General features: G+C 45.7%; 1 protein-coding gene across 3 annotated transcripts in view; it reads left to right on the top strand.

The window, feature by feature from the left end:
- CD38 (CD38 molecule) overlaps positions 1-22,627 on the top strand; it is a 41,095-nt gene extending 18,468 nt beyond the window's left edge. The window contains exons 3-9 of one of the 3 annotated variants that reach the window (XM_048848831.2): positions 6,847-6,976; positions 7,739-7,874; positions 9,809-9,891; positions 12,286-12,362; positions 13,141-13,233; positions 20,130-20,216; positions 22,382-22,627. In XM_048848831.2, the coding sequence (XP_048704788.2) occupies positions 6,847-6,976; positions 7,739-7,874; positions 9,809-9,891; positions 12,286-12,362; positions 13,141-13,233; positions 20,130-20,216; positions 22,382-22,457 (682 nt within the window). In that variant the 3' untranslated portion in view covers positions 22,458-22,627. Of the gene's footprint in view, positions 1-6,846; positions 6,977-7,738; positions 7,875-9,808; positions 9,892-12,285; positions 12,363-13,140; positions 13,234-19,324; positions 20,217-22,381 lie in introns of those variants that run through there. The other 2 variants (XM_075128022.1, XM_048848832.2) reach the window with 2 other exon arrangements.
- The last annotated feature ends 1,024 nt before the right edge of the window (positions 22,628-23,651 follow it).

Raw genomic sequence — 23,651 nt, 5'->3', positions numbered from 1 at the left:
TCCGAACCCATGCCTCCCAAGTTCCACACTAGCATCGAAACCACTGGACCATCCTTCCCTCACTCAAATCCCCTTCTTCCCATCCTGCTGTTCCACTGCAGATCATTCTGAGTCATCATGAGATGGGTGGGAAGGAGCTGACCCAAGATCTCTCTCTCATATTCAGCGTTCCCTAAACAATCTGGCCCTCTTCCCACAAGTGCTACCAGGAGTTTCAGCAGGTGAACTGCACCACGGAGGGCAGGGGAAGAAAATTCAGCTGGACAGCAACGATCATCAAGTGTGGGGGGTGAAGCAGAGTCAGCTGTAAAACAGGGTCTTTGCCAGACTGTGCCTCAGCGACAGTTTCCAGCCTCCAGTGCAACCGCTTATCTCTGCACATCTGCTCTTTTATCATGGGAGCCCTAGGAACTGGCTTGGACACAATGTTTGTTCCTGGGATAAGTGTCTAAATTTGGGACCCTCCCGTCCATACTGGACAGTCAGCAAAGTAGCGAAGTAACTCGCGCTTATTCCAGTATAGCTGGAAACACGCCAGTACAGTGGCTGTCGTCTTTGGCATGCATGCTGCTGCCAGCAGCTATGTTAAATACAGCTGTCAGAACTCATTCTGATGCTGAGCAGCTGGTGTTACCTACTTTCTCCTCTTTTGCAGGAGTATTAGTGGTAGTTTGATTTGGAGCAGTCGAACAAGATGCTCTCAGCTAATGCTCTCAGTCCCACTAGACTTTAAATACAGTCTTGTCCAGGCTGGGGCAAACATACCAGTACAGTGTGTCTCTACAATACAGAGCCCTCCATGAAGTTTTCTGAACACATTTCTTATTCAGAATATGTCTCATGAATATGAATAATTCTTTTGGCAATGAGGGAGAAAGTTTCCTTCTTGCACTGTGTAGCACTACAGTGAAGGATCTCACCGACACACTAGATGGACTTCTGTCCTGCTTTCATTAACATTCAGCACTGGTAAAGTCAGTGTGAGATTTGCCATTGAATTCTAGGAGATCAGATCAAACCCTTAGTCTAAACACACCCTTAGATCCTCCATTGGAGAGAGACAGTCTGAGTAATGATAGTTTAAATTTTCCCCACGCTTTCTCAACAATGCAATAGTATAAGTCTCAGCCTTCATACCTATTAGCCTTTCTGCTGAGATTGCTGAAAATAGGGGTGGCTAGTTAATGCCATTTGTATTGATGGATTGTGCAATGTGTCAAGTTTCCAGTAGGTTTCAGAGTAGCAGCCGTGTTAGTCTGTATCTGTAAAAAGAAAAAGGAGTACTTGTGGCACCTTAGAGAGACTGATAAATTTATTAGAGCATAAGCTTTCGTGAGCTACAGCTCACTTCATCGGATGCATACAATGGAAAATATAGTGGGGAGATTTTATATAGACAGAGAACATGAAACAATGGGTGTTACCATACAGACTGTAACAAGAGTGGTCAGGTAAGGTGAGCCATTACCAGCAGGAGAGCAGGGGAGGGAGAGGGGAACTTTTTGTAGTGATAATCAAGGTGGGCCATTTCCAGCACTTTACAAGAACAGTAGGAGGGGAAATAAACAAGGGGAAATAGTTTTACTTTGTGTAATGACACATCCACTCCCAGTCTCTATTCAACCCTAAGTTAATTGTATCCAGTTTGCAAATTAATTCCAATTCAGCAGTCTCTCATTGGAGTCTGTTTTTGAAGTTTTTTTTTGTTGTAATATTGCCACTTTTAGGTCCGTAATCGAGTGACCAGAGAGATTGAAGTGTTCTCCGACTGGTTTTTGAATGTTATAATTCTTGACGTCTGATTTGTGTCCATTGATTCTTTTACGTAGAGACTGTCCAGTTTGGCCAATGTACATGGCAGAGGGGTATTGCTGGCACATGATGGCATATATCACATTGGTGGATGTGCAAGTGAACGAGCCTCTGATGGCGTGGCTGATGTGATTAGGCCCTATGATGGTGTCCCTGAATAGATATGTGGGCACAGTTGGCAATGGGCTTTGTTGCAAGGATAGGTTCCTGGTTTAGTGTTTTTGTTGTATGGTGGGTGGTTGCCGGTGAGTATTTGCTTCAGGTTGGGGGGCTGTCTGTAAGCAAGGACTGGCCTGTCTCCCAAGATCTGTGAGACTGATGGGTCATCCTTTAGGATAGGTTGTAGATCCTTGATGATGCGTTGGAGAGGTTTTAGCTGGGGGCTGAAGGTGATGGCTAGTGGCGTTCTGTTCTTTTCTTTGTTTGGCCTGTCCTGTAGTAGGTAACTTCTGGGTACTCTTCTGGCTCTGTCTGTGTCAGAGTACCCAGAAGAGTACCCAGAAGTTACCTACTACAGGACAGGCCAAACAAAGAAAAGAACAGAACGCCACTAGCCATCACCTTCAGCCCCCAGCTAAAACCTCTCCAACACATCATCAAGGATCTACAACCTATCCTGAAGGATTACCGATCACTCTCACAGATCTTGGGAGACAGGCCAGTCCTTGCTTACAGACAGCCCCCCAACCTGAAGCAAATACTCACCAGCAACCACCCACCACACAACAAAAACACTAACCCAGGAACCTATCCTTGCAACAAAGCCCATTGCCAACTGTGTCCACATATCTATTCTGGGACACCATCATAGGGCCTAATCACATCTGTCACACCACCAAGGGCTCGTTCACCTGCGCACCTATCAATGTGATAAATGCCATCATGACCCCTCTGCCATGTACATTGGCCAAACTGGACAGTCTCTACGTAAAAGAATCAATGGACACAAATCAGACGTCAAGAATTATAACATTCAAAAACCAGACGGAGAACACTTCAATCTCTCTGGTCACTCGATTGCGGACCTAAAAGTGGCAATATGACAACAACAAAAAAACTTCAAAAACAGACTCCAATGAGAGACTGCTGAATTGGAATTAATTTGCAAACTGGATACAATTAACTTAGGCTTGAATAGAGATTGGGAGTGAATGTGTCATTACACAAAGTAAAACTATTTCCCCTTGTTTATTTTCCCTCCTACTGTTCTTGTAAAGTGCTGGAAATCGCCCACCTTGATTATCACTACAAAAAGTTCCCCTCTCCACCCTTCTCCTCCCCCCCGCTCTCCTGCTGGTAATGGCTCACCTTGCCTGATCACTCTTGTTACAGTCTGTATGGTAACACCCATTGTTTCATGTTCTCTGTCTATATAAAATCTCCCCACTATATTTTCCATTGTATGCATCCGATGAAGTGAGCTGTAGCTCATGAAAGCTTATGCTCTAATAAATTTGTTAGTTTCTAAGGTGCCACAAGTACTCCTTTTCTTTTTAAGTTTCCAATAGGAACTGGACTTAAGCAATCATCTGATTTCCCCTCCTACGGTATGTCTAACTGTGTGCCTTTCAGTTTGGGATAACCATTGCGTGCACATGAAGACAAGGCAACTTCTGCTGCACTGAAGAAAGTCATGACAGGAAACTGTTTAGGTTATCATCCTCCAGCTGTTATGCACGTGCCTCAGCTTAGGAGTAGTTTCATAATGTCTCTAATTTCTATAAGAGACACAAAGTAGATGACGCAATAACTGAGTGGAAGGTACAAGCTTTTGAGCTTCACAGAGCTCTTCTTTCAGCTCTGTGAAGTTTGAAAGCCTGTACCTTCCACCAACAGGATTTGATCCAATAAAGGATGTTCCCACACCTACCTTTTCTCTCTCATATCTTGATGACAGTGTGGTTACAACAACACTACAAACGTTTGATTTCTACATCAGGCTTTCTTTATATTGATGGGCAACTGGTAGGTAATTTCTGAGATAGGTATCTTAGTATTATCCCCATTTTGCAGATGGAGAAACTGAAGGTTAGTGGCTTGCTTGGGGGAAGTTTATTCTCCTAAGGCTGCTGCAGAGTGTATAGCATGTGGGGGACAGCAAATTGTAAGTTATTGGTGCTTAGCCCAAAATTTACTAGTGCATTTCTTCAAATTGCCATTGGCTTTGGATGGAATCATGTACCCAGTGCTGCTATCCTTTGGTCTCTTCCCCTGTCCTTGCTGGCTATGTTTTTCTCAGATTGTGCTATTGACTGTGAACTGACTATACACCTATTTTTCAAATGGCATGGAGGCAGTGCTGTCTAGTGTAAAGAGCCCAGAAATGAGGTAGTGTGTGTTCTTGCGGAAATCAACACTGTGTGTCTCAGTTTGCCCATCTAATACTCAGATCGGCACCATATAAAAGCCTAGATTGACTTGGGAAATAGTGATAATTCTTCCCTACATCACAGAGCTGTTGTATAGCTTAATTCAATAGTGTGTTTGTAAAGTGCTTTGAAATCCTTGGATGAAAAGTATCATCATGGTGTTACATTCCTTAGGCCACTTAGGACTATTTTTGACAATCACACCATGACCAAATACCAAACTGCATAGTCCCCATGATATCCGCTGGTAACAATGCTGTAGAGCTGTCAGTGGTGCAAGTTCCTTAAAATAAATGGCACCTCTCCAAGTTAACCAGCCAGTATAATTTTATACTGCCCAGAGGAGTACTAGGCACTTCACAGAAGTGGTGGTGGTGGGGGAAATATACAACCAGTCCTTCTTAAAAGAGCTTTTGCATGGGGGACACTGAGTGGTGGTGAGAAATAATGGAGAAGGGGTGAGTCAGGAAAGGATAAAGGTCACAGTGTTACAGTTATGCAATTGCTCAGTTTGGGCATGCTTATCTCAAGGTGACTCAATTCAGGTGTTTTTTAATTTTCATAAAAAGCACCAACATAAAGCTACCGCATTGTGACTATTACTGACTAACTTATGATGAACAGCACGAAAGAGGTGAGTTTTCAAGAAGGAATTTAAATGTAAAGGGGCTGGTGCCTTGGCAGAGAAGAGAAGGAAGGGTATTCCATCCACCAGGGACAACATGGAAAAAATATACTAGATGGACAAGAATTGAGAGTTGATGTTTGTCCACAAGTGTTAGCTTAATTAATTAGCTTAATTCAATACCTCAAATACAACAGAACAGATGGTGCTGATTAGTCTCAAGAGTATCAGCAAGACTCACATAGTGAAGATTTAGAAATGGAACAGAGTAGCATTTCACTGGAGCTCAACAAAAGTCTCAGAAATGTCACTCCAAGCCTACATATTGAAAAATGACCTCAGCCTGGCACAGTGCAATGAATTACCGTTTACAGGAGAAACTCTCAGCACCTGTCAGCATTCGCTTGTTGTGTTTCCCATACTGATGACTTAGCTGATAGGCCAATGGCTTAAGCAACAAAGCTAGACACAGACAACTTGGTTGTGCACCCTCCCGCATGTATCAGGTTTACATCAGTGTAATTCCATTCACTTCAGTGGAGTTAGTCCTGACTTCAGTGCAAACAAGAAGGCCAGAATTAATACTGCAGATAAGAGGATGCTGAAAAGTTGGAGAACAAGTAACTCATGTAATTCCACTGAAGTAAACAGGTATAAAACCATTGTAAAATTGGTGTGTTACTAGAATCAGGCCCTAAATACTTATAGGGTTTCTTCCTTTTTCGGGGGATAAAATTACTGATGCTACCTATGTAGGTCTCCTCTTGGGAAGGTTCACAGGCTGATTTTCACCTTACCAGAAGATCTACATATCTCATTGATCCCCAAACTGGGGGGCATGGAGGAACATTTGGGGGACGGGGCGCACACATGGCAGGGCCCAGGTCAGCTCCCACGGGAGATAGAGAGGGAGCGCCACCAAGCCCTGCTCCGGCCCCAGATGCAGCGCCGCATCCCGCCCAGCTCTGGCCCCAGCCACAGCTCCACTCAGAGGTGCTGGAACTAGGGGTGCAGGGGGTGCTGCCACACACCCTGGCTTGAAGTGGTTTCCATTATATACAGGGTTGACAGTTTGGTTCAAAGGCTCTCAGCACCCCCACTATAACAATTGTTCCAGCACCCCTGGCTCCACTCTGTCCCCTCCTCAGCTCCAGCCCAGCTGCAGCCCCATTCTGCCCTCAGCCCAGCTCTGCCCTCATTCCCCCTCCACCCCCAGCCCAGCTCTGCCTCTAGCCCCAGCTCCTCCCCCTTCCCCAGTTCAGCCCCCAGCCCATCCTCCTCTGCTGAACCAGCTGTGCAGTAATGGAGGGGGCGGGGCACAGACAGATTACATTACTGGTAAGGGGGGCATGACAAAAGCTTTGGGCACCACTGACATATCTACACCGACAATATTATTCAACTTCTCTGTACCACAAAGTGTTCAATCTCCAGGCTAGATTCTGCCACCCTTGCTGCTCAGGATGAGCAGTCACTGACTTTGTGACCGGTCCAACTGACTGCAGTGGGACAACTCACAGCACTACTCAGCAGGAATGAGGAGGGTAGAATCTGGACCCTCTATTTGTGTGGAGACAGATATTTGAAAGAACGCAGGACCAAATGTTCAAGTGCGCAGCACTGACAACTGGGGCCAAATTTTCAAAAGAATTCCACTCCCTTCTAGGCAGCGAAGCATGGAAGGTGCTCAGTGACGGGCCACAGCATAAAATCCCTAAAACAGGGCGAGACAGAGAGAGGGCTGATTTTCAAAATTACTCAGCATCCAGCATATACTCAACATGCTGAGGGGTTTTGTTGTTGTTGAAAATCTGGCTATTTATTTTGGTGCCTAAATGAGAGAGAAGCACTTTAGGCACTGTCGGCCAGACTTTCTAAACACACCAGAAGGGAGGGGATCCTTTCGTAAGCCCCTCCCCCACTATTTATTTTCTCTTCGTAACACAGTAGCAACTCACAGAAATAGAACGATGATTCTGGATGATTACCTGTTTTTTAAACGGTTGCTCTCCCATTAACTATATTTTAACCTTTTGACAGAGACAAAGATTGCCAAAAAATATGGGAAACAATGCAAAAGGCATTTATTTACAAGAACCCATGTAATATTACAACAGAAGATTATCAGCCGTTACTGGATTTGGCGAGTCATACTATCCCCTGTAACAAGGTAACAATATTTGTGTGTGATGAGCTGTCTGGGTAGAGACTGCTTGTCCGTACATGCTAGTACAATGAAGATTCTTTGCTTTGTTCTGTGTTTGTAAAGTACCTCTAGCACAACGGGGTCCTGGGCCAATACGAGGGCTGCTTGGCACTATGGTAACACAAATAATAATAATGATGGCAATCATGAGTAACCCTCAAATACCTACAGGTACTCTGACTGCAGGCTTGAGATAACATTACTCCCAAAGCTACTTCTTTTAGAACAAGAGAATCCTGTTCATTATAGGTCCGTGATGAAGATCACAGATCATTCCTTCTAGGGAAAAATTTTTGGGCCATGATGGGAAAATCATTGTGGCCGTTATTGCTATTTAGAAGAGAAGCTCTGTGTAAGAACAGCCATGCAGTTAGAGGCACACGGCTTTTTATTGCTCAGGTGCGGTTGAAATGCATGCAGAAATGGAGGAGTGACAGCAATTAGAGCTGGTTAAAAAGTTTCCTTCAAAATGTTTTTTCAGTGGAAAATTGTTTTCCCCAACCAAATTAATTTTTTTTCCCTGAAAATTTCTATTTTCCTTAGAAATCCCAGTGGAATTTTTATATATTTTAAAATATTCAGTTTTTGGTCTTTTGACAAAAAACCCACAAAATATAAATGAAAACAAACATTTTCATCATCAAAACTTTTTCAGAAAAAAAAAAAAATTTCCTGATCAGCTCTCATATCAATGCCATTTCTTACACACCATCCTTTCCCTCACAGTCATTATTTTGGAGCAAGACAAATGACCTTGTTCATCATTATACAAAAACCAATCACAACTTCCTCACTCTGGAGGACACCTTGCTGGGCTATATGGCTGACGGGGTCTCATGGTGTGGAAACCCTTCTAGTCCAGGTAAGGATTCCTTTTTAAAAAACAAACAAACAAAATTAATATAATGATTATAACTCCAGGTTCTCTTTCAGCCACAAATTTCTAAAATAAGATAAAATCTCTTTTGGAGAGGATACTTTTCATTCTTGGTTTCAGCCCAAAACAACTGTTGATCCTTTCTACCCTGCCTCAGTTATGGAAAAGTAAAAACACACACCCATTTTCAGCTTAATTTTATCAACACTTCTTAGCTCCCAGTAGGACAAAAAGAGCTTAGTCTAGGGACATCAAACTTGGCATGTGACCAGTGCTCACGTCTAGCTAAAGGCCACATATTGCCCCCCTTATTTACAGTAATCGGCAACCTACTGTGATTCCAGTGGGACCACTTGTAAACTAAGGCCCCAGTCCTGCAATATGCTCCATTCAGGCAGACTCCTGCACTTGCACAGAAGTCATTGGGGCCCCATGTAGATATAAGGGGGTTGCCTGTTCAGGCTAAGGGCCTAAGAATGAATAGAGACGTAAGAATCTCTCCCCAAATTTGAGGGAAATTTATAAAAAACAAAATAAAAATTATGTGGGAAGTGTCACTTCTGAGCATGCTCAGTGAGCATTTGCAAAGACACCCCCCCCCCCCACACACACACGCACGCACGTTCTTCCTGCTCAGGCTGACCAGGAACAATGTTGCTGGAATCATTTGCATAAGGGGACTGTAAATGCCTCATTGAAACAACTTAATCTCCCCCTCAGAACATTTTTCGCCTAAGCCTGTTGCTGTGATGGGGTGCAATCAGTGGTGAGCTGGAGCTGGTTCGCACCGGTTCACTAGAACTGGTTGTTAAATTTAGAAGCCCTTTCAGAACTGGTTAAAAGGGCTTCTAAATTTAACTGGCCAAAAGTGGAGCCTTAGGCGCCAACTCCATGGGTGCTCCAGCTCCCCGCCCCACCGGTCCCAGCTCACCTCTGCTCCGCCTCCTCCCCCTGAATGCGCCGCCCCGCTCTGCTTCTCCACCCCCCCCAAGGCTTCCACGAGTCAGCTGTTCACGCGGGAAGCTGGGGCAGGCTGAGAAGCAGGCTGCGGCTTCCCACTCAGGCCCAGGGAGGTGGAGGTGAGCTGGTGCAGGGTGGTGCGAGGAGGGCCGCCCGTGCCACAGCAGGTAACCCGGTGAGGCGGGGCGCGCAGGGGAATCGCTCCCTGCCCCAGCTCACCTCCGCCACCCTCGGCCTGTGTGGGAAGCCACAGCCTGCTTCTCAGCCCTCCCCGGCTTCCTGCCGAACAGCGGATTCGCAGGAAGCCGGGAGTGGGGGTGGAGAAGCAGAGCAGGGCGGCATGTTCAGGGGAGGTGGCGGAGCGGAGGTGAGGTGAGCTGGGGCCGGGCGGGGAGCTGCCGGGGGGGTTCTGCACCCACCAATTTTTCCCCGTGGGTGCTCCAGCCCCGGAGCACCCAGGGAGTCGGCGCCTAAGACGCCACTTTTGATGTGATCAGTGGGGGAGTGGCCGCTTCCCCTGCTCCCCCCCAGCTACACTCCCCGCCCCTTGGAGCCAGAGGGACCTGCCGGATGCTTCCTGGGAGCTGCCCCAGGTAAGCACCTCCAGGACTCCCCACCTCGCCCCCCAGCAGGTGCCTCTGGCTCTTAGGGGTGGGGTGGGCACCCACTACGGTGGCCCACAAGACCTCCTGCCCGGTTCTGGGGGCAGTCAGGGGACAGGGGTGGATGGGGCAGGGGTCCTGGGGGGGCGGGTTGGATGGGGCAGGAATCCCAGGGGACGGGGGTGGGCAATGACCCCCTCGTGGCATGCGGAGGGAACCCGTTGTTAAGATTTTGGCAGCTCATCATTGGGTGCAAATGTTTATTTTTGCCATTCTTATTCAGCACTGCAGGCAGTATTAAAGTGTCTGACAATTTCTTCTCTAATCTTAGTTATTCTGCATCATATATTTATTTAGGAATTAACTATGAATCTTGTCCAAAATGGAGTGAATGTGAGAGCAACCCTAGTTCTGTGTACTGGAAAATGGCATCCAAGATGGTAAGGATTATATAGCAACTTCTCCAGGATCACAGTTAGAATTTATTGTTCCTTTGGGGGTTGGGGATGTTTAAAGAGTAAAAACTTGGCCCCAAGCAAGTCAATAGCAAAACTCCAATAGACTTAAGTGGGACAGGGTTTCACCCAGACTGTGGAAATCTGGGGCTAAAATGTTGAACATCCAAATTTGTCTGATATGTCTGTTCCATTGGCTAGAAAACAAAGGCTTTGATCCCACAACCAAATCCATGCGTGTGAATCCCTGAGCCTTTGTAAGATGCATTGATTTCAGTGGGACTCTGTGCAGACACAGAAGGCTGCCTACACAGATCCAATTGCAGGATTGGGGCCTTTTAACCACGGCTCCCCACTTTAATGGCCAGTACTCTTTTTTTTCCCCCTATATTTTTATCATAATCAGTTACATCCTGGAACAATAATTTTAATCAAAATATTCATGTTTATAACAATGAAAGAAATACAGCAAAGGAAAAAGTAGTTAACAGTTAAACCTTTGAACACAGTCTGATCAGCTCAGTGGTCTGATGTGAATTCCTCCCAAACTGTTAGGAGTGATGCCACAAATTACTCAAAAAGCCATTTTCCTCTCAGGTTTCACCAAAGACGTTGAATGGTCAAATTTGAACACCGATTAGACTATTATGAATTGAAAGTTGTGCCATGTGTTTTTGGAAATACAGGTTTCCCAAGACTTTCACAAGGTCTCATGTTTCACACAACATTTAATGTCACAATAATTTGGGCATTCTTGTTCTTACTTGAATGCGTCCCTCCATCAGTGATCATCTTGATATTTGTGTCAAACAGCACCAAGCACAAATAGTGCTTAACAAACATTAACCAACCATAATATAATCATAGGAATCATTCCCTCATACAAATACACAAGATCACAATTGCTAAAATGAATGACTTTTTAAACCTCTGCATGCTAAAAGCATGCTGAAAACTGCTGTAGAGCTTGACTGAGAGAATGAGCGCCTCCTTGTACCTTTTTAACATAACGAGAAGAACTCCTATGTGAAGCCCTGATTCAGCAAGGTGTACAGGTAGGTGCCTAACTTGAAGCACATGAGTAGCCCCATTGACTTCAATGAGACTCCATATGCTTAAAGTGATGCATGTGCTTCAGTACCTTGCTGAATCGGAGCCTTACAGAATGCTTATTTAACTCTATTCTGTTGAGGTTCTTCCCGCTAAATCAAAGGTAATTTAAATTTATCATCAAATCTGAAGATTGAGGAGACACTGAGTAAGGATATTAGAAACAAAAATGGTTATATGTAAAACAAAAAGTATAACACCCGTCTTAGAGACCATATTTAACCTTTAACAGGCTAAAATCCTTGTCTCAAGTAGTTTCTCACCGAAGGCAATCTCCCAGCATCACCAACCAGCATGGCTGGGATCCACCTTTCACAAATGCAAAAGACACTGTCCTTCTTGCTCGCTCAGTGATGGATACCAAAGTCTCCTTATATTTCCCCAAACTCCTTGTTTTGTCCCCAGAGTCAGGATGGCCCCTATGATTCCTTTCCTAGTGTGCTGGCTCCAAGTTGCCCTCACAGACTTGTGTTGACTCCATATTCAAACCAGGTTTCTATTGTGTTGGCTTATAATGCTTAATCTACATAAGGACCTAGGCAGACAGGTGTCTAGCAAAACTGGTTTGTCAACGCTACCTAGGACACAGACTCTAAAAATATATTTTCAGTACATATATACAACTGCTTACATATCATTCATCCATCCATCCCTCAAGAGTTATGTGGTTCAGTATGGCATAAGATACCTCATTATTAGATATTTCACATGCTTTCACAGTATTTATCCAAAAAGGATCGTGTGTTACGTGTAGTCAGTTTGTCAGGCCTGACAGAAGTTGCTACTACAGAACAGTGAACCCTTTGCCAGTTGGTATTCAGATCACAGTTGGTCACAGTTAGTTCCCCAGCATAAATTAAGCAGCCTGAGGGCTGCTCTAATTTGCACTGGCTGCCAGTAGACACATGGTCTGACACAGAAGCCAGGGCTCAGGGAAGTCGCAGCAATGTCCTCTACACCAGCAGCCAGGAAAACTGTGGCACAGGAGCTGTTATGCCAGCTTTACACCATCACAGGATCTCCCTACATGGGGTTATCCAGTTGCGGTTGGTCAACGTAGCTTTTAGGTCACTTTGCACCAGTGACAGAAGATGTGGCCTTTTATTTTCACTGGAATCTTCTGGTAAAATAGTGAACCCAGATCCTGAGCTGGTAAACATTTGTGCAGCTGTACTGAAGTCAAAAGAGCTATGCTGATTTACTCTAGCTAAGGATCTGACCCTGTGTTTCATGTAATGCTAAAGTACAATGTACATTTGCTTTGTTTAGTTTGCAGAAGGAGCATGTGGTGTGGTTCAAGTGATGCTCAATGGATCAATAGATGCTGGAGCATTCAGAAGTAACAGGTATCTACTTAATCGGTCATTGCCTGTGGCTCTATCTTACTACTCACTTCGGGAATGTGTACTGGTGCAGGTGTCTGTGATAGTAAATCCCAGTGCAAGACTGGAGACTTATAGGGCCAGATCTTCTTCAGCTTTGCTAAATCAGTGTTGCTCTGTTGACTTCTATGGAGCTATGCGAATTTACACTTGCTGAGGATCTAGCCCATTCTATTATGCATCTTCTGATGCATTTGATTTGGATTTTTTTCTGAAAATGGCCACAATCCACAGAACTTTATGCAGTAAGCCCAAAATGAACTCCTCCGCTATATTACACTCACATAACTGACACATATAACTACCCTCAGAGTGGATTTCTTGGGTTATGCTCCCCCAGAGATAGTACATACTTTCAGTGACTGACAGGAGGTGCTGCCTCTGCTAACTCTGTGGGATGAAGAAACTTGTGGTTAGCACAAGCGGAAAGGTTTTTTTTCCCCTTTAGCAGTGGGAGGCACTGGTAATCCAGACAAGAGAAAAATCATTAGGAATGAAAGAACCTCAGACTGTTTCATTCTGCAAACAGCTCCAAAGGCTCTCAATAGAGCTGAATGAAAATGGGGGGAAATTCCTTTACCACAAATTAAATAGTCCATGAAAATCCCATGGGAAAATTACACGTTCTCTCCATTGGGAATAACGATAACTCATATGAGTATGTAGTAGTGACTGGAAAACACTGTGTTTATCTTGTTCTAAAACTAAGATGTGTTGCTTTTTCATGCTCGCATTCTTACAGCATTTTTGGAAGCGTTGAGATCTTTAACTTAGACCCAGACAAAGTTTCTACAGTGCAGATTTGGCTTATGCAGAACATCGGTGGACCTCCAAGGTAAAGTTTGCTAGTACAAAATAGCGTGAGATGCTTTGTTTCTATAATTTAAAGTGCAGTGCAATTCTGAAACATGACTAAAAATAGCACTCTCTTACCCATCAACTTTGCTCCTTGAATGCAATTAGCTACTTACTTTAGTAGAAATAGTAAGATTTTTACCACTTTTTATGAAATTATTATTATTATTATTGCCAGCTCTGCTGAGCCAATACAGCTCTGGAAGAGCAAAACTGTTTCCTTTCTGTTAGCCTTGCAATTGGATATAGTTATCTCCACAACACTGTTGTCTTCAAATTCTGTACCTCTTTACTTCTGTGCAATCCTACGGAGGCCCAACAGATCTGTGTCGTGCTCAGACATAAAGAGCACAGTTTGGCTGAGTTAGCAGATCTGTGCAGTTGGAAAGCATCTTTTTACATGGAAACCGAGCAAATATGCTCTGCAGGTCACTGAGAGGCAATCAGTGCACAGTAACCATGAAGCCATGTTTTGCCAAGTAATTTTTAATAATAGAACCACAATTTAAATGTTTATTTTTAACTATTCATACCAGACAGTGCCCATAAGTCACCAGAGAATTTCTATTCTATATAGGTTTTATAAAGAGCTCATCACCATAGTATCTGAGCACCTTCCAGTAGTGCATTAAGTGACATGACTAACATCTGTCACTCATCTGCTCTCTCATCCTCTCCACAGGGGGAGAAGTACATACGACAGAGTGTTTTGTTTTGGAATTTTAATTTTATATTACATACATTCCTGTACGTTTATGTTAGAGAAGGCAGTCAAAGAAATGCACCTTGCACTTAGAGTGGAAGGTGATGCAGTCTGTGAGGGTCCTCTGTAGGCAAGGGGGATCTTCTACATGGATCCTTGAGTGTACACTTTGCACTGATGCACTGGCACAGCATGCCTGCAATGTGTCTGAATCTGGCCCTCTGATCTCAGTTGCTCTGGTGTAAATACAGAGTAACTCCATTTACTTACTCCTGATTTTCACCAGTAGTACACAGATTAGAATTGAGCCTTGGAAGCCTTTCCACCAGTTGAGGACCTCTGCTTACTACTTAAGTCCACTAGAGTGTCTGGCCATTAACTGGGAGACGTGACTGGGAATAAGCAGGAAGCATTCTAACAAATGAATTCATCTGGTCACAAAGGGCTCAGCCCCAAAGCAAGATAAACATTATTTTAAGAGAACCCAAAACATCCAGATTTCTAAAATCAAACCACGAGGGGCAAGTGACACACAGGACAGACAAATTCCGTAGAGGGGCTCTAGAGACTCCATAAACCTAGGGCTGCCAACTGTGGGATCACACAGACCCAAACACTGTTGCCCCACCCTTGCCCCACGCCTTCTCCGAGGCACCGCCCCATTCACTCCATCCCCCCTCCCGCCGTTGCTCGCTCTCTCCCACCCTCACTCACTTTCACTGGGCTGGGACACGGGGTTGGGGTCCAGGCTCTGGGCTGGGGCCAAGGGGTTTGGACTGTGGGAGGGGGCTCCAGGCTGAGCCTGGGTTGGGGTGCAGGGTGCAAACTATGGGAGGGAGTTTGGGTGTGGGGGGGCTCAGGGCTGGGACAGGGGGAGGTTTGGGGTGCAAGCTGTGGGAGGGAGTTGGGTGTAGGAGGGGGCTCAGGGCTGGAGCGCAGAAAGGGGTTCAGGCTCCAGCCAGGAGGCGCTTACCTGGGGTGGCTCCAACCTGCAGCTCCTGGGGAAGGGGGCTCTGTGCACTGCAAGTGGCGCCCTTGGAGCTTCCATTGGCTGCAGTTCCCGACCAATGGGAGTTGTGGAGTCTGTGCACTGCCCACCCCCCAAGCGCTGAGACCCCCTGCTTTCCCCTTCCTTCCCCACCAGGGGTCAGAGACATGTCAGCTGCTTCCGGGAGCGGCCCAGGGCCAGGGCAGACAAGGAGCCTGCCTTACCCCTGCCTTACCACTGGACTTTTAGCATCCTAAAATATCCCTGTTTGGCATCAGTAGCCTCCAAGAGATAGGGCCTGATTCCAGGAAACTCCCAGCGACACCGGCAGGGTTGGTAACCCTACATAAACCACAACAGCATATCTCTACACCTGCACTGACCCCTCCTTACACACACCCTTCACCCCTCCCAATGCTGCTGCCTCTCCCCACACCCAGCCTTTGTAAGGGTGCCACTTAGTAGTGCAACAAAAAGTCTCCTGACAGGACTGCAGGCTAGAAACTTACTGCTTTTACTCAACAGCATCACAACTGGAGGAGAAGGCAGGGGACTTCCCCACTGACCAAACAAGAAGTAAAGGAGGGGTGGAGCACGGGGATGAAGTCACCCAGTTCATAGAATCATAGAATATCAGGGTTGGAAGGGACCTCAGAAGGTCATCTAGTCCAACCCCCTACTCGAAGCAGAACCAATTCCCAGTTAAATCATCCCAGCCAGGGCTTTGTCAAGCCTGACCTTAAAAACCTCTAAGGAAGGAGATTCTACCACCTCCCTAGGTAACGCATTCCAGTGTTTCACCACCCTCTTAGTGAAAAAGTTTTTCCTAATATCCAATCTAAACCTCCCCCACTGCAACTTGAGACCATTACTCCTCGTTCTGTCATCTGCTACCATTGAGAACAGTCTAGAGCCATCCTCTTTGGAACCCCCTTTCAGGTAGTTGAAAGCAGCTATCAAATCCCTCCTCATTCTTCTCTTCTGTAGACTAAACAATCCCAGCTCCCTCAGCCTCTCCTCATAAGTCATGTGTTCTAGGCCCCTAATCATTTTTGTTGCCCTTCGCTGGACTCTCTCCAATTTATCCACATCCTTCTTGTAGTGTGGGGCCCAAAACTGGACACAGTACTCCAGATGAGGCCTCACCAATGTCGAATAGAGGGGAACGATCACGTCCCTCGATCTGCTCGCTATTCCCCTACTTATACATCCCAAAATGCCATTGGCCTTCTTGGCAACAAGGGCACACTGCTGACTCATATCCAGCTTCTCGTTCACTGTCACCTCTAGGTCCTTTTCCGCAGAACTGCTGCCTAGCCATTCAGTCCCTAGTCTGTAGCGGTGCATTGGATTCTTCCGTCCTAAGTGCAGGACCCTGCACTTATCCTTATTGAACCTCATCAGATTTCTTTTGGCCCAATCCTCCAATTTGTCTAGGTCCTTCTGTATCCTATCCTTCCCCTCCAGCGTATCTACCACTCCTCCCAGTTTAGTATCATCCGCAAATTTGCTGAGAGTGCAATCCACACCATCCTCCAGATCATTTATGAAGATATTGAACAAAACCGGCCCCAGGACCGACCCCTGGGGCACTCCACTTGACACCGGCTGCCAACTAGACATGGAGCCATTGATCACTACCCGTTGAGCCCGACAATCTAGCCAACTTTCTACCCACCTTATAGTGCATTCATCCAGCCCATACTTCCTTAACTTGCTGACAAGAATACTGTGGGAGACCGTGTCAAAAGCTTTGCTAAAGTCAAGAAACAATACATCCACTGCTTTCCCTTCATCCACAAAACCAGTAATTTCATCATAAAAGGCGATTAGATTAGTCAGGCATGACCTTCCCTTGGTGAATCCATGCTGGCTGTTCCTGATCACTTTCCTCTCATGCAAGTGCTTCAGGATTGATTCTTTGAGGACCTGCTCCATGATTTTTCCAGGGACTGAGGTGAGGCTGACTGGCCTGTAGTTCCCAGGATCCTCCTTCTTCCCTTTTTTAAAGATTGGCACTACATTAGCCTTTTTCCAGTCATCCGGGACTTCCCCCATTCGCCACGAGTTTTCAAAGATAATGGCCAACGGCTCTGCAATCACAGCCGCCAATTCCTTCAGCACTCTCGGATGCAACTCATCCGGCCCCATGGACTTGTGCACGTCCATCTTTTCTAAATAGTCCCTAATCACCTCTATCTCCACAGAGGGCTGGCCATCTCTTCCCCATTTTGTGATGTCCAGCGCAGCAGCCTGGGAGTTGACCTTGTTCGTGAAGACAGAGGCAAAAAAAGCATTGAGTACATTAGCTTTTTCCACATCCTCTGTCACTAGGTTGCCTCCCTCATTCATTAAGGGGCCCACACTTTCCTTGGCTTTCTTATTGTTGCCAACATACCTGAAGAAACCCTTCTTGTTACTCTTGACATCTCTTGCTAGCTGCAGCTCCAGGTGCGATTTGGCCCTACTGATATCATTCCTACATGCCCGAGCAATATTTTTATACTCTTCCCTGGTCATATGTCCAACCTTCCACTTCTTGTAAGCTTCTTTTTTATGTTTAAGATCTGCTAGGATTTCATCGTTAAGCCAAGCTGGTCGCCTGCCATATTTACTATTCTTTCGACTCATCGGGATGGTTTGTCCCTTTAACCTCAACAGGGATTCCTTGAAATACAGCCAACTCTCCTGGACTCCTTTCCCCTTCATGTTAGTCCCCCAGGGGATCCTACCCATCCGTTCCCTGAGGGAGTCGAAGTCTGCTTTCCTGAAGTCCAGGGTCCGTATCCTGCTGCTTACCTTTCTTCCCTGCGTCAGGATCCTGAACTCAACCAACTCATGGTCACTGCCTCCCAGATTCCCATCCACTTTTGCTTCCTCCACTAATTCTACCCGGTTTGTGAGCAGCAGGTCAAGAAAAGCGCCCCCCCTAGTGGGCTCCTCTAGCACTTGCGCCAGGAAATTGTCCCCTACGCTTTCCAAAAACTTCCTGGATTGTCTATGCACTGCTGTATTGCTCTCCCAGCAGATATCAGGAAAATTAAAGTCACCCATGAGAACCAGGGCGTGCGATCTAGTAGCTTTCGTGAGCTGCCAGAAGAAAGCCTCATCTACCTCATCCCCCTGGTCCGGTGGTCTATAGCAGACTCCCACCACTACATCACTCTTGTTGCACACATTTCTAAACTTAATCCAGAGACACTCAGGTTTTTCTACAGTTTCGTACCGTTAACTGCTTGATGACCACTTTGACAGAGACACACAGCCTCCCTGAATGCCCCTCCCCCATCGTACTGGTCACTGTCCACACTTACTTGGTACCACCAGCATAGCTTTTGCTCCCTTCTCTAGGGGCATCCCAGCAGCAGAATGACCCACATTTCCCTCCTCAGCAGAGACCGAGCAGCTCTTACCTCATGCTCTGGCAGCCTGCTCGGTCTCTCCAGAGCCACACTTTCCTCCTGTGCTGAGGCCCCTCCAACACCCTCACAGCAGTTTCCCCTTCACTATCCAATTAACATCTCTGGCATGTCAGCTCTGAATGTTGATTTGATTCACATCACATGTTGTGTCAGCCCACAGCTTCAGGAAACTCTTATGAACGAGGAAGATTGTTTCTGTTTGTCAACTGGCCTGTGTTTTGTGGGGCAGTCCTGCATTTGCCCCCGTGACCTGCTACCTCACTGATCTGTCTCACATGCTGGGCCACTGGGATTGATGTTTTTTTATTACAGTTTGCATCTCCTTCCACTCAGGGGCTCTCCCCCCACACACACACTTTCTTCACTTCCACATCACTGGAGCCTTAAATGAGCAGGAGGGCTGACTGTGCTGCTACAGACAGGGAACGTGTGAGGCAGCCAGTACCACTTTGCTTCTCCCTGTCTCCTTCCCTGGCTTTTCTAATCCCTGCTCTTCCTGTGCTTTGCTGCACTGATAGCTGTGTTAGCTGCTAATACTTTGGTCTAGACAACTCCCAAACAGTTCGTAGGACTCACAAGAGGAAACCAGGTTTCTCTGTTTTTTCCAGTTTTAACAAATGGGAAACTCACCCTTAGATCATGGACTTCATGCAGGGATTGCAAAATGAAATTCTATGGCCTGTGCTATATAGGAGGCCAGTCTAGATGATCCCAACAGTCCTCACTGGCTATGAATTCTGAATTCCTTACATACAAATTTCATGAAACTGACAACTAAGTTATACCTGCAAAATATACACACACAGGTGCAAATGTGCAAACTGCCTGCTAAACATGTATTGACAGGTGTGCAGACAAGTGCTGATTACATGGTTTATGATGGGAAAAAATGTTAATTTATAGCTGCACTTGTGTATTTTGTGGACCAACCCAGACATCTGTTTTTTTTTTTTTTCAGTTTGGCCTTGTGTTGTATGCATCAGTGGGCTCTGAACACATCACACTGGAAATTAGCACCAATCCTGGTGTTGGATAGCATTTAACAATTAGCAATGGAATTTATTCAGACAGGGAGAAATTCACCTTGATGAAGAGGAGCAGCACAGGGTCCTCCACACGACTTAAACTCTTTGGGAGGGATACACAGAGGGAGCTGTAGATGGAATGGCCAACTGCAGGAGAGGGATCTGGAGTAGGGACCTACATCCATGAATATATCGCCAGTCTCCCATCTCCACTGTACAGACACAGGACCTGATCACGTTGCTTTCCATTTACTTCAGCGAGCCTTAGATCAGCCCACTGAGGCTGTAGGGCACAGGGTCTAGAATAGCAGCTGTGAATGGGCAAGTTCTGCAGTCCTCATGCCCTGCCGGTGTGTAAAAGGATTGAATTATTTCTCACAACACAGTTAGCTCCCCATGCAAAGACTTTTTGCAGGAGAGAGTGATGGTCACCCTAGAATTGTACTCAGTAAGGCCCTGATCCATGTGGAATTGTACTCAGAACGGAATTGTACTCAGTAAGGCCCTGATCCATGTGGTCAGACCCCACCACCACCCGGAGCTCCATTGATGCCACTGGACTTCACAGAGGCAGTAGGGCTCCCTGCCACGGATTAGCTGGCAGGAGTGAGGTACATTTAACCAAATGTGTGGTCAGACAGCATGAGGCAGCATAGTGTAAAATCCACCTGTGTCTGCCAATTGTGAACTTCATACACATACAGGATACACGTAACAACCTGAGGTTTTTCTTTTCAGTGAGTCCTGCACAGGTCGCTCTATAACAAGGTTAAAAAGCATCTTAGAGGAACGAAACTTGAGTGTCTCCTGTGAGGATAATTATAGGTAATTATCTGCTTTGGGTTTGAGTTGGAGTCTACTTGTATAAAATGAGGCAGTTTTTCTCCGAATCAGAATATTTTTTGAAGGAAATAGGTCATGTTTTATTATGCTAATGTATCAGTGGCCGTTGTGAAAATGACATCAGTGGCATAAGTTTGATGTCATAATAGTACTCATATTACACTTCTGCTCCAAAGACTGCCCTCGTTTCCGATCCACTTGTAGGCAAATTCAAGCTGCGGGTGCTCCTCTTTCAAGTCCTCTGTGGTTCAGTCCTCGCTACTAAAGTCAATCCCTCCCCTAACACTCTGCCGTGGCAGTAGAAAACAAGAGATGCGCTCCCACTTGTCATAATGCCTAGATTTGATCTGCCGGGGGCATTGCATTTTGAGGGGCTAGCCTCTGACTGTGGAATTTGCTTCCTTTATTGCTGGTTGACCTTCTGGACCTGCTATATAGCCCATCTATTTGGGGAGGGTTTGCCTGAGAAACAATAGCTGGAAGTGCTAAGTATTATTAATTATTATGATTGCCCTCTCAATTCCCTTACTCAGAAGAAGGCTGCATGCTGGGGGTGGGGACCCACTGGCACCACTCAAAGCTGCTGCTGCCTGAACATTGCAGCTGCTTGCAGCCAACTACATGGAATTGTGGAGGGAAGGTGGGAGAATTTCCAAGAGCCACGTGATCACTTCACTTGCGACACAACAGCATGTTTGCAGTGTGTGCATATTAGGGTGGGAATGCATCGGGGTCCTACAGTTTTTTCTACCTGTAGTGATCCTCTCCCATGCTTATCATGAGCTTGAGGAAGAATTATAGGCAATTCCTGCAAGTCATCAAGCTGGCTACTGGCGAGGAATGGCATTGCTTCCAGTTGCCATGATGAAGAATATGGAAGTAATCTGGTATCCATTTTCAGGGGCTCATGGCGATGGTGGGGGAAAAAAGAGAGGCTAAGACTCTCTAATATTGATTCAGATTCATCCAAATGGAGGAAATAATTTTTGGTAGTGACAGTGCTGTCCTGGGAGTGAAGTTGTTAACTAGGAACAAGAATAATTCTTATTTATCAAGAAGAACTTTCCTTAGAGCAGAACTTGTATATTGTTTAGAATATTTCCTGAGTAAACAATCATTTCAATAAACCATTGGGAGTTTTATAATTTAAATTTTAGTCATCTTTAACTGGCTTGCAAAGGAGGATGACTGGACAAATGCATCATCTGGCACTAAGATTTTAACGTTCTGGAAGACAAAGCCATTTCTTCCTCTTTGTAATATGCATTACTGGGGCTGATTCATAAGCACTTTGTGGAGTCATTTATACTATTGTGATGTAAAATGCTGCCAAATGAGAGTCTTAGTATTTTGCATCCACTTTGTTCCCATGTAAATCTAACCCTGGCCAACACCGGGGATTAAACTACAAAGGCTGGAGCTAACAGAACAAGGATCTGTAGTTGGGGGCTGTAACAACTCATATCCTTTGCGGAGAGGAGGACCTGTAACACACTCTCTGGTGGGTTACAGAAGTGGCCCCCCAAGGTGGAAGACAATAATGATTTAGGGCTTCTATCAGAGCTCAATCAATAATAACCAGCTGCCCAAAGCAACACCGACAATTAACTAGACCACTTTAGGTGAAATGGGGGCAAGTAGTAGTATTTTCAATGTACAGTAAAACTCTTCAGACCAGATATTCAGCTGCTGGCAATCAGCGTTGCTCCACTGAAGCCACTGTAAATGGAGCTATGCTGATTTAAATCAGCTACACATTTGGTTTTTAATACTTACAGCAAGTATAGCATGGATGGATGATCCTTATTTTTGTCAGCCAGTCAACATGATGTTCTGTTAATAAGTCAAAAAATTGGTTCAGTGAAGAAATTTCAAACCCACAAGTCTAAGTATGTTTGAAATTTATTCAGAGGTGTTACTGAAAAAGCATCAGTGGTAGACTGCAGTAAGGAGAAAACATCCTAGCTGTGTCTGTGCAGAAACTTATATCACCTTAAGAAAGGAGATCTCATGGACTCAGAACTATGTAACGTGTACTTTGACTTCCATGTGGCACTTGATAACTGCTTTTAATGATCAATAGAGTTATGACACCATACATCCAAAACAGCCACTAATGTTTGGGTTTCTTTTTTGTCTTATCACAGGCCAGTTCAGTTGCTTCAGTGTGCAAGTGATCCTGACCATGCAGACTGCACACTTTGCCCCAATAGTGTACAGTGAAACACACAATACTCCACATTGCTTAAATCATTCCTTAACTGTGTATGATACTGAACAAGAGTATGTGTATATACTGTCTAGAGTACTATATAGTATAAATGTGTCTACAAACACTATGTTACCAGAAAACCTTGCTGTGGCTGTTACACTAATAAATGAAAGAAAGGAGATGATATTTTAGGTGCGGTTACTGTACACAAACACACATACTGCCCACACTGGCTTCCCACCTCTTCAGCCTGACGGCCAAACATATTGTTTCAGAAAGGTCAAGAGGGCCGCAATACATTTTTTGGGTCAGATTCTCAGCCCGGCTCCGCTCCCTTTAACCAGCGCAGGTGTTGCAAAGGGAACAGAAGCCACCTGCAAGTCCCCTGCTGGGGATTCCCTGGAGTAGGGAATACATAGGGAAGAGCCATAGCCATTTCTTCCTGGCACACAGGGGAGTGTGGGAGGAGGGAAGGGAAAGTGGCTGGAACAGCTGTGCTCTGGCTATCCCCAGTGGGAATGTTTTTCTTAGAAGACTGCTGCCAAATGATACAAATTACAGCAGCCCACAAGGTACTCTGAAGTGTACCAGGGCAGGGACACACAATCAATCAGTTACAGCTTCTCCTCTGTTCCTCCGTCTCTCAGGCTGCCCTGTCTGGTTGTGTGAGGGGCCTTCCATTGCTAGGCACTTCCTGAGGCTCTGGCACAGCCAGCTGAGCTTCTCTCCTGTTCTCTCAGAGCCTGGAAGGGAAGCCTGCACCAGACAAGCCAGAACTACGCTCATTGCCCTACCCAGCATTGCAGCAGGTGGCCAACAGGGAAGCTGCTGAGCAGCTGAAGCAGGCAAGAGATAGCAGCTCTCAGAGCACTTCCAGCTCCCCCCAGACCTACTTCTGAGGCTGCAGGAGAGGCCGTGGGAGGTAGCTGGGGAAGAGGCAGCAACAGGGCCAATTCCAACTCTTCCATTTAAAAGTCACCAGGCACAGCTCAGGGACCACGGTTTCAGTTCAGAATCAAATATAAAATGTTCTTCTTAGCAAACAGTCACCCTCACAGTCTACAAAGTGGCCTCCACGCCATAGCTTGGACACCACTGAGAGAGACAGACAGGAAGATCCCAAAATAAGTAGTCGCTGCTTTAGCTTCTGAAGTTGACGGTGACTTCTTTGTAGCATACAATTTCCAAGCACACATACCATAGTA

The sequence above is a fragment of the Caretta caretta genome, chromosome 4 (assembly GCF_965140235.1).
Source record: "Caretta caretta isolate rCarCar2 chromosome 4, rCarCar1.hap1, whole genome shotgun sequence".
NCBI lineage: Eukaryota > Metazoa > Chordata > Testudines > Cheloniidae > Caretta > Caretta caretta.
This window is presented reverse-complemented; position numbering and strand designations above follow the sequence as displayed.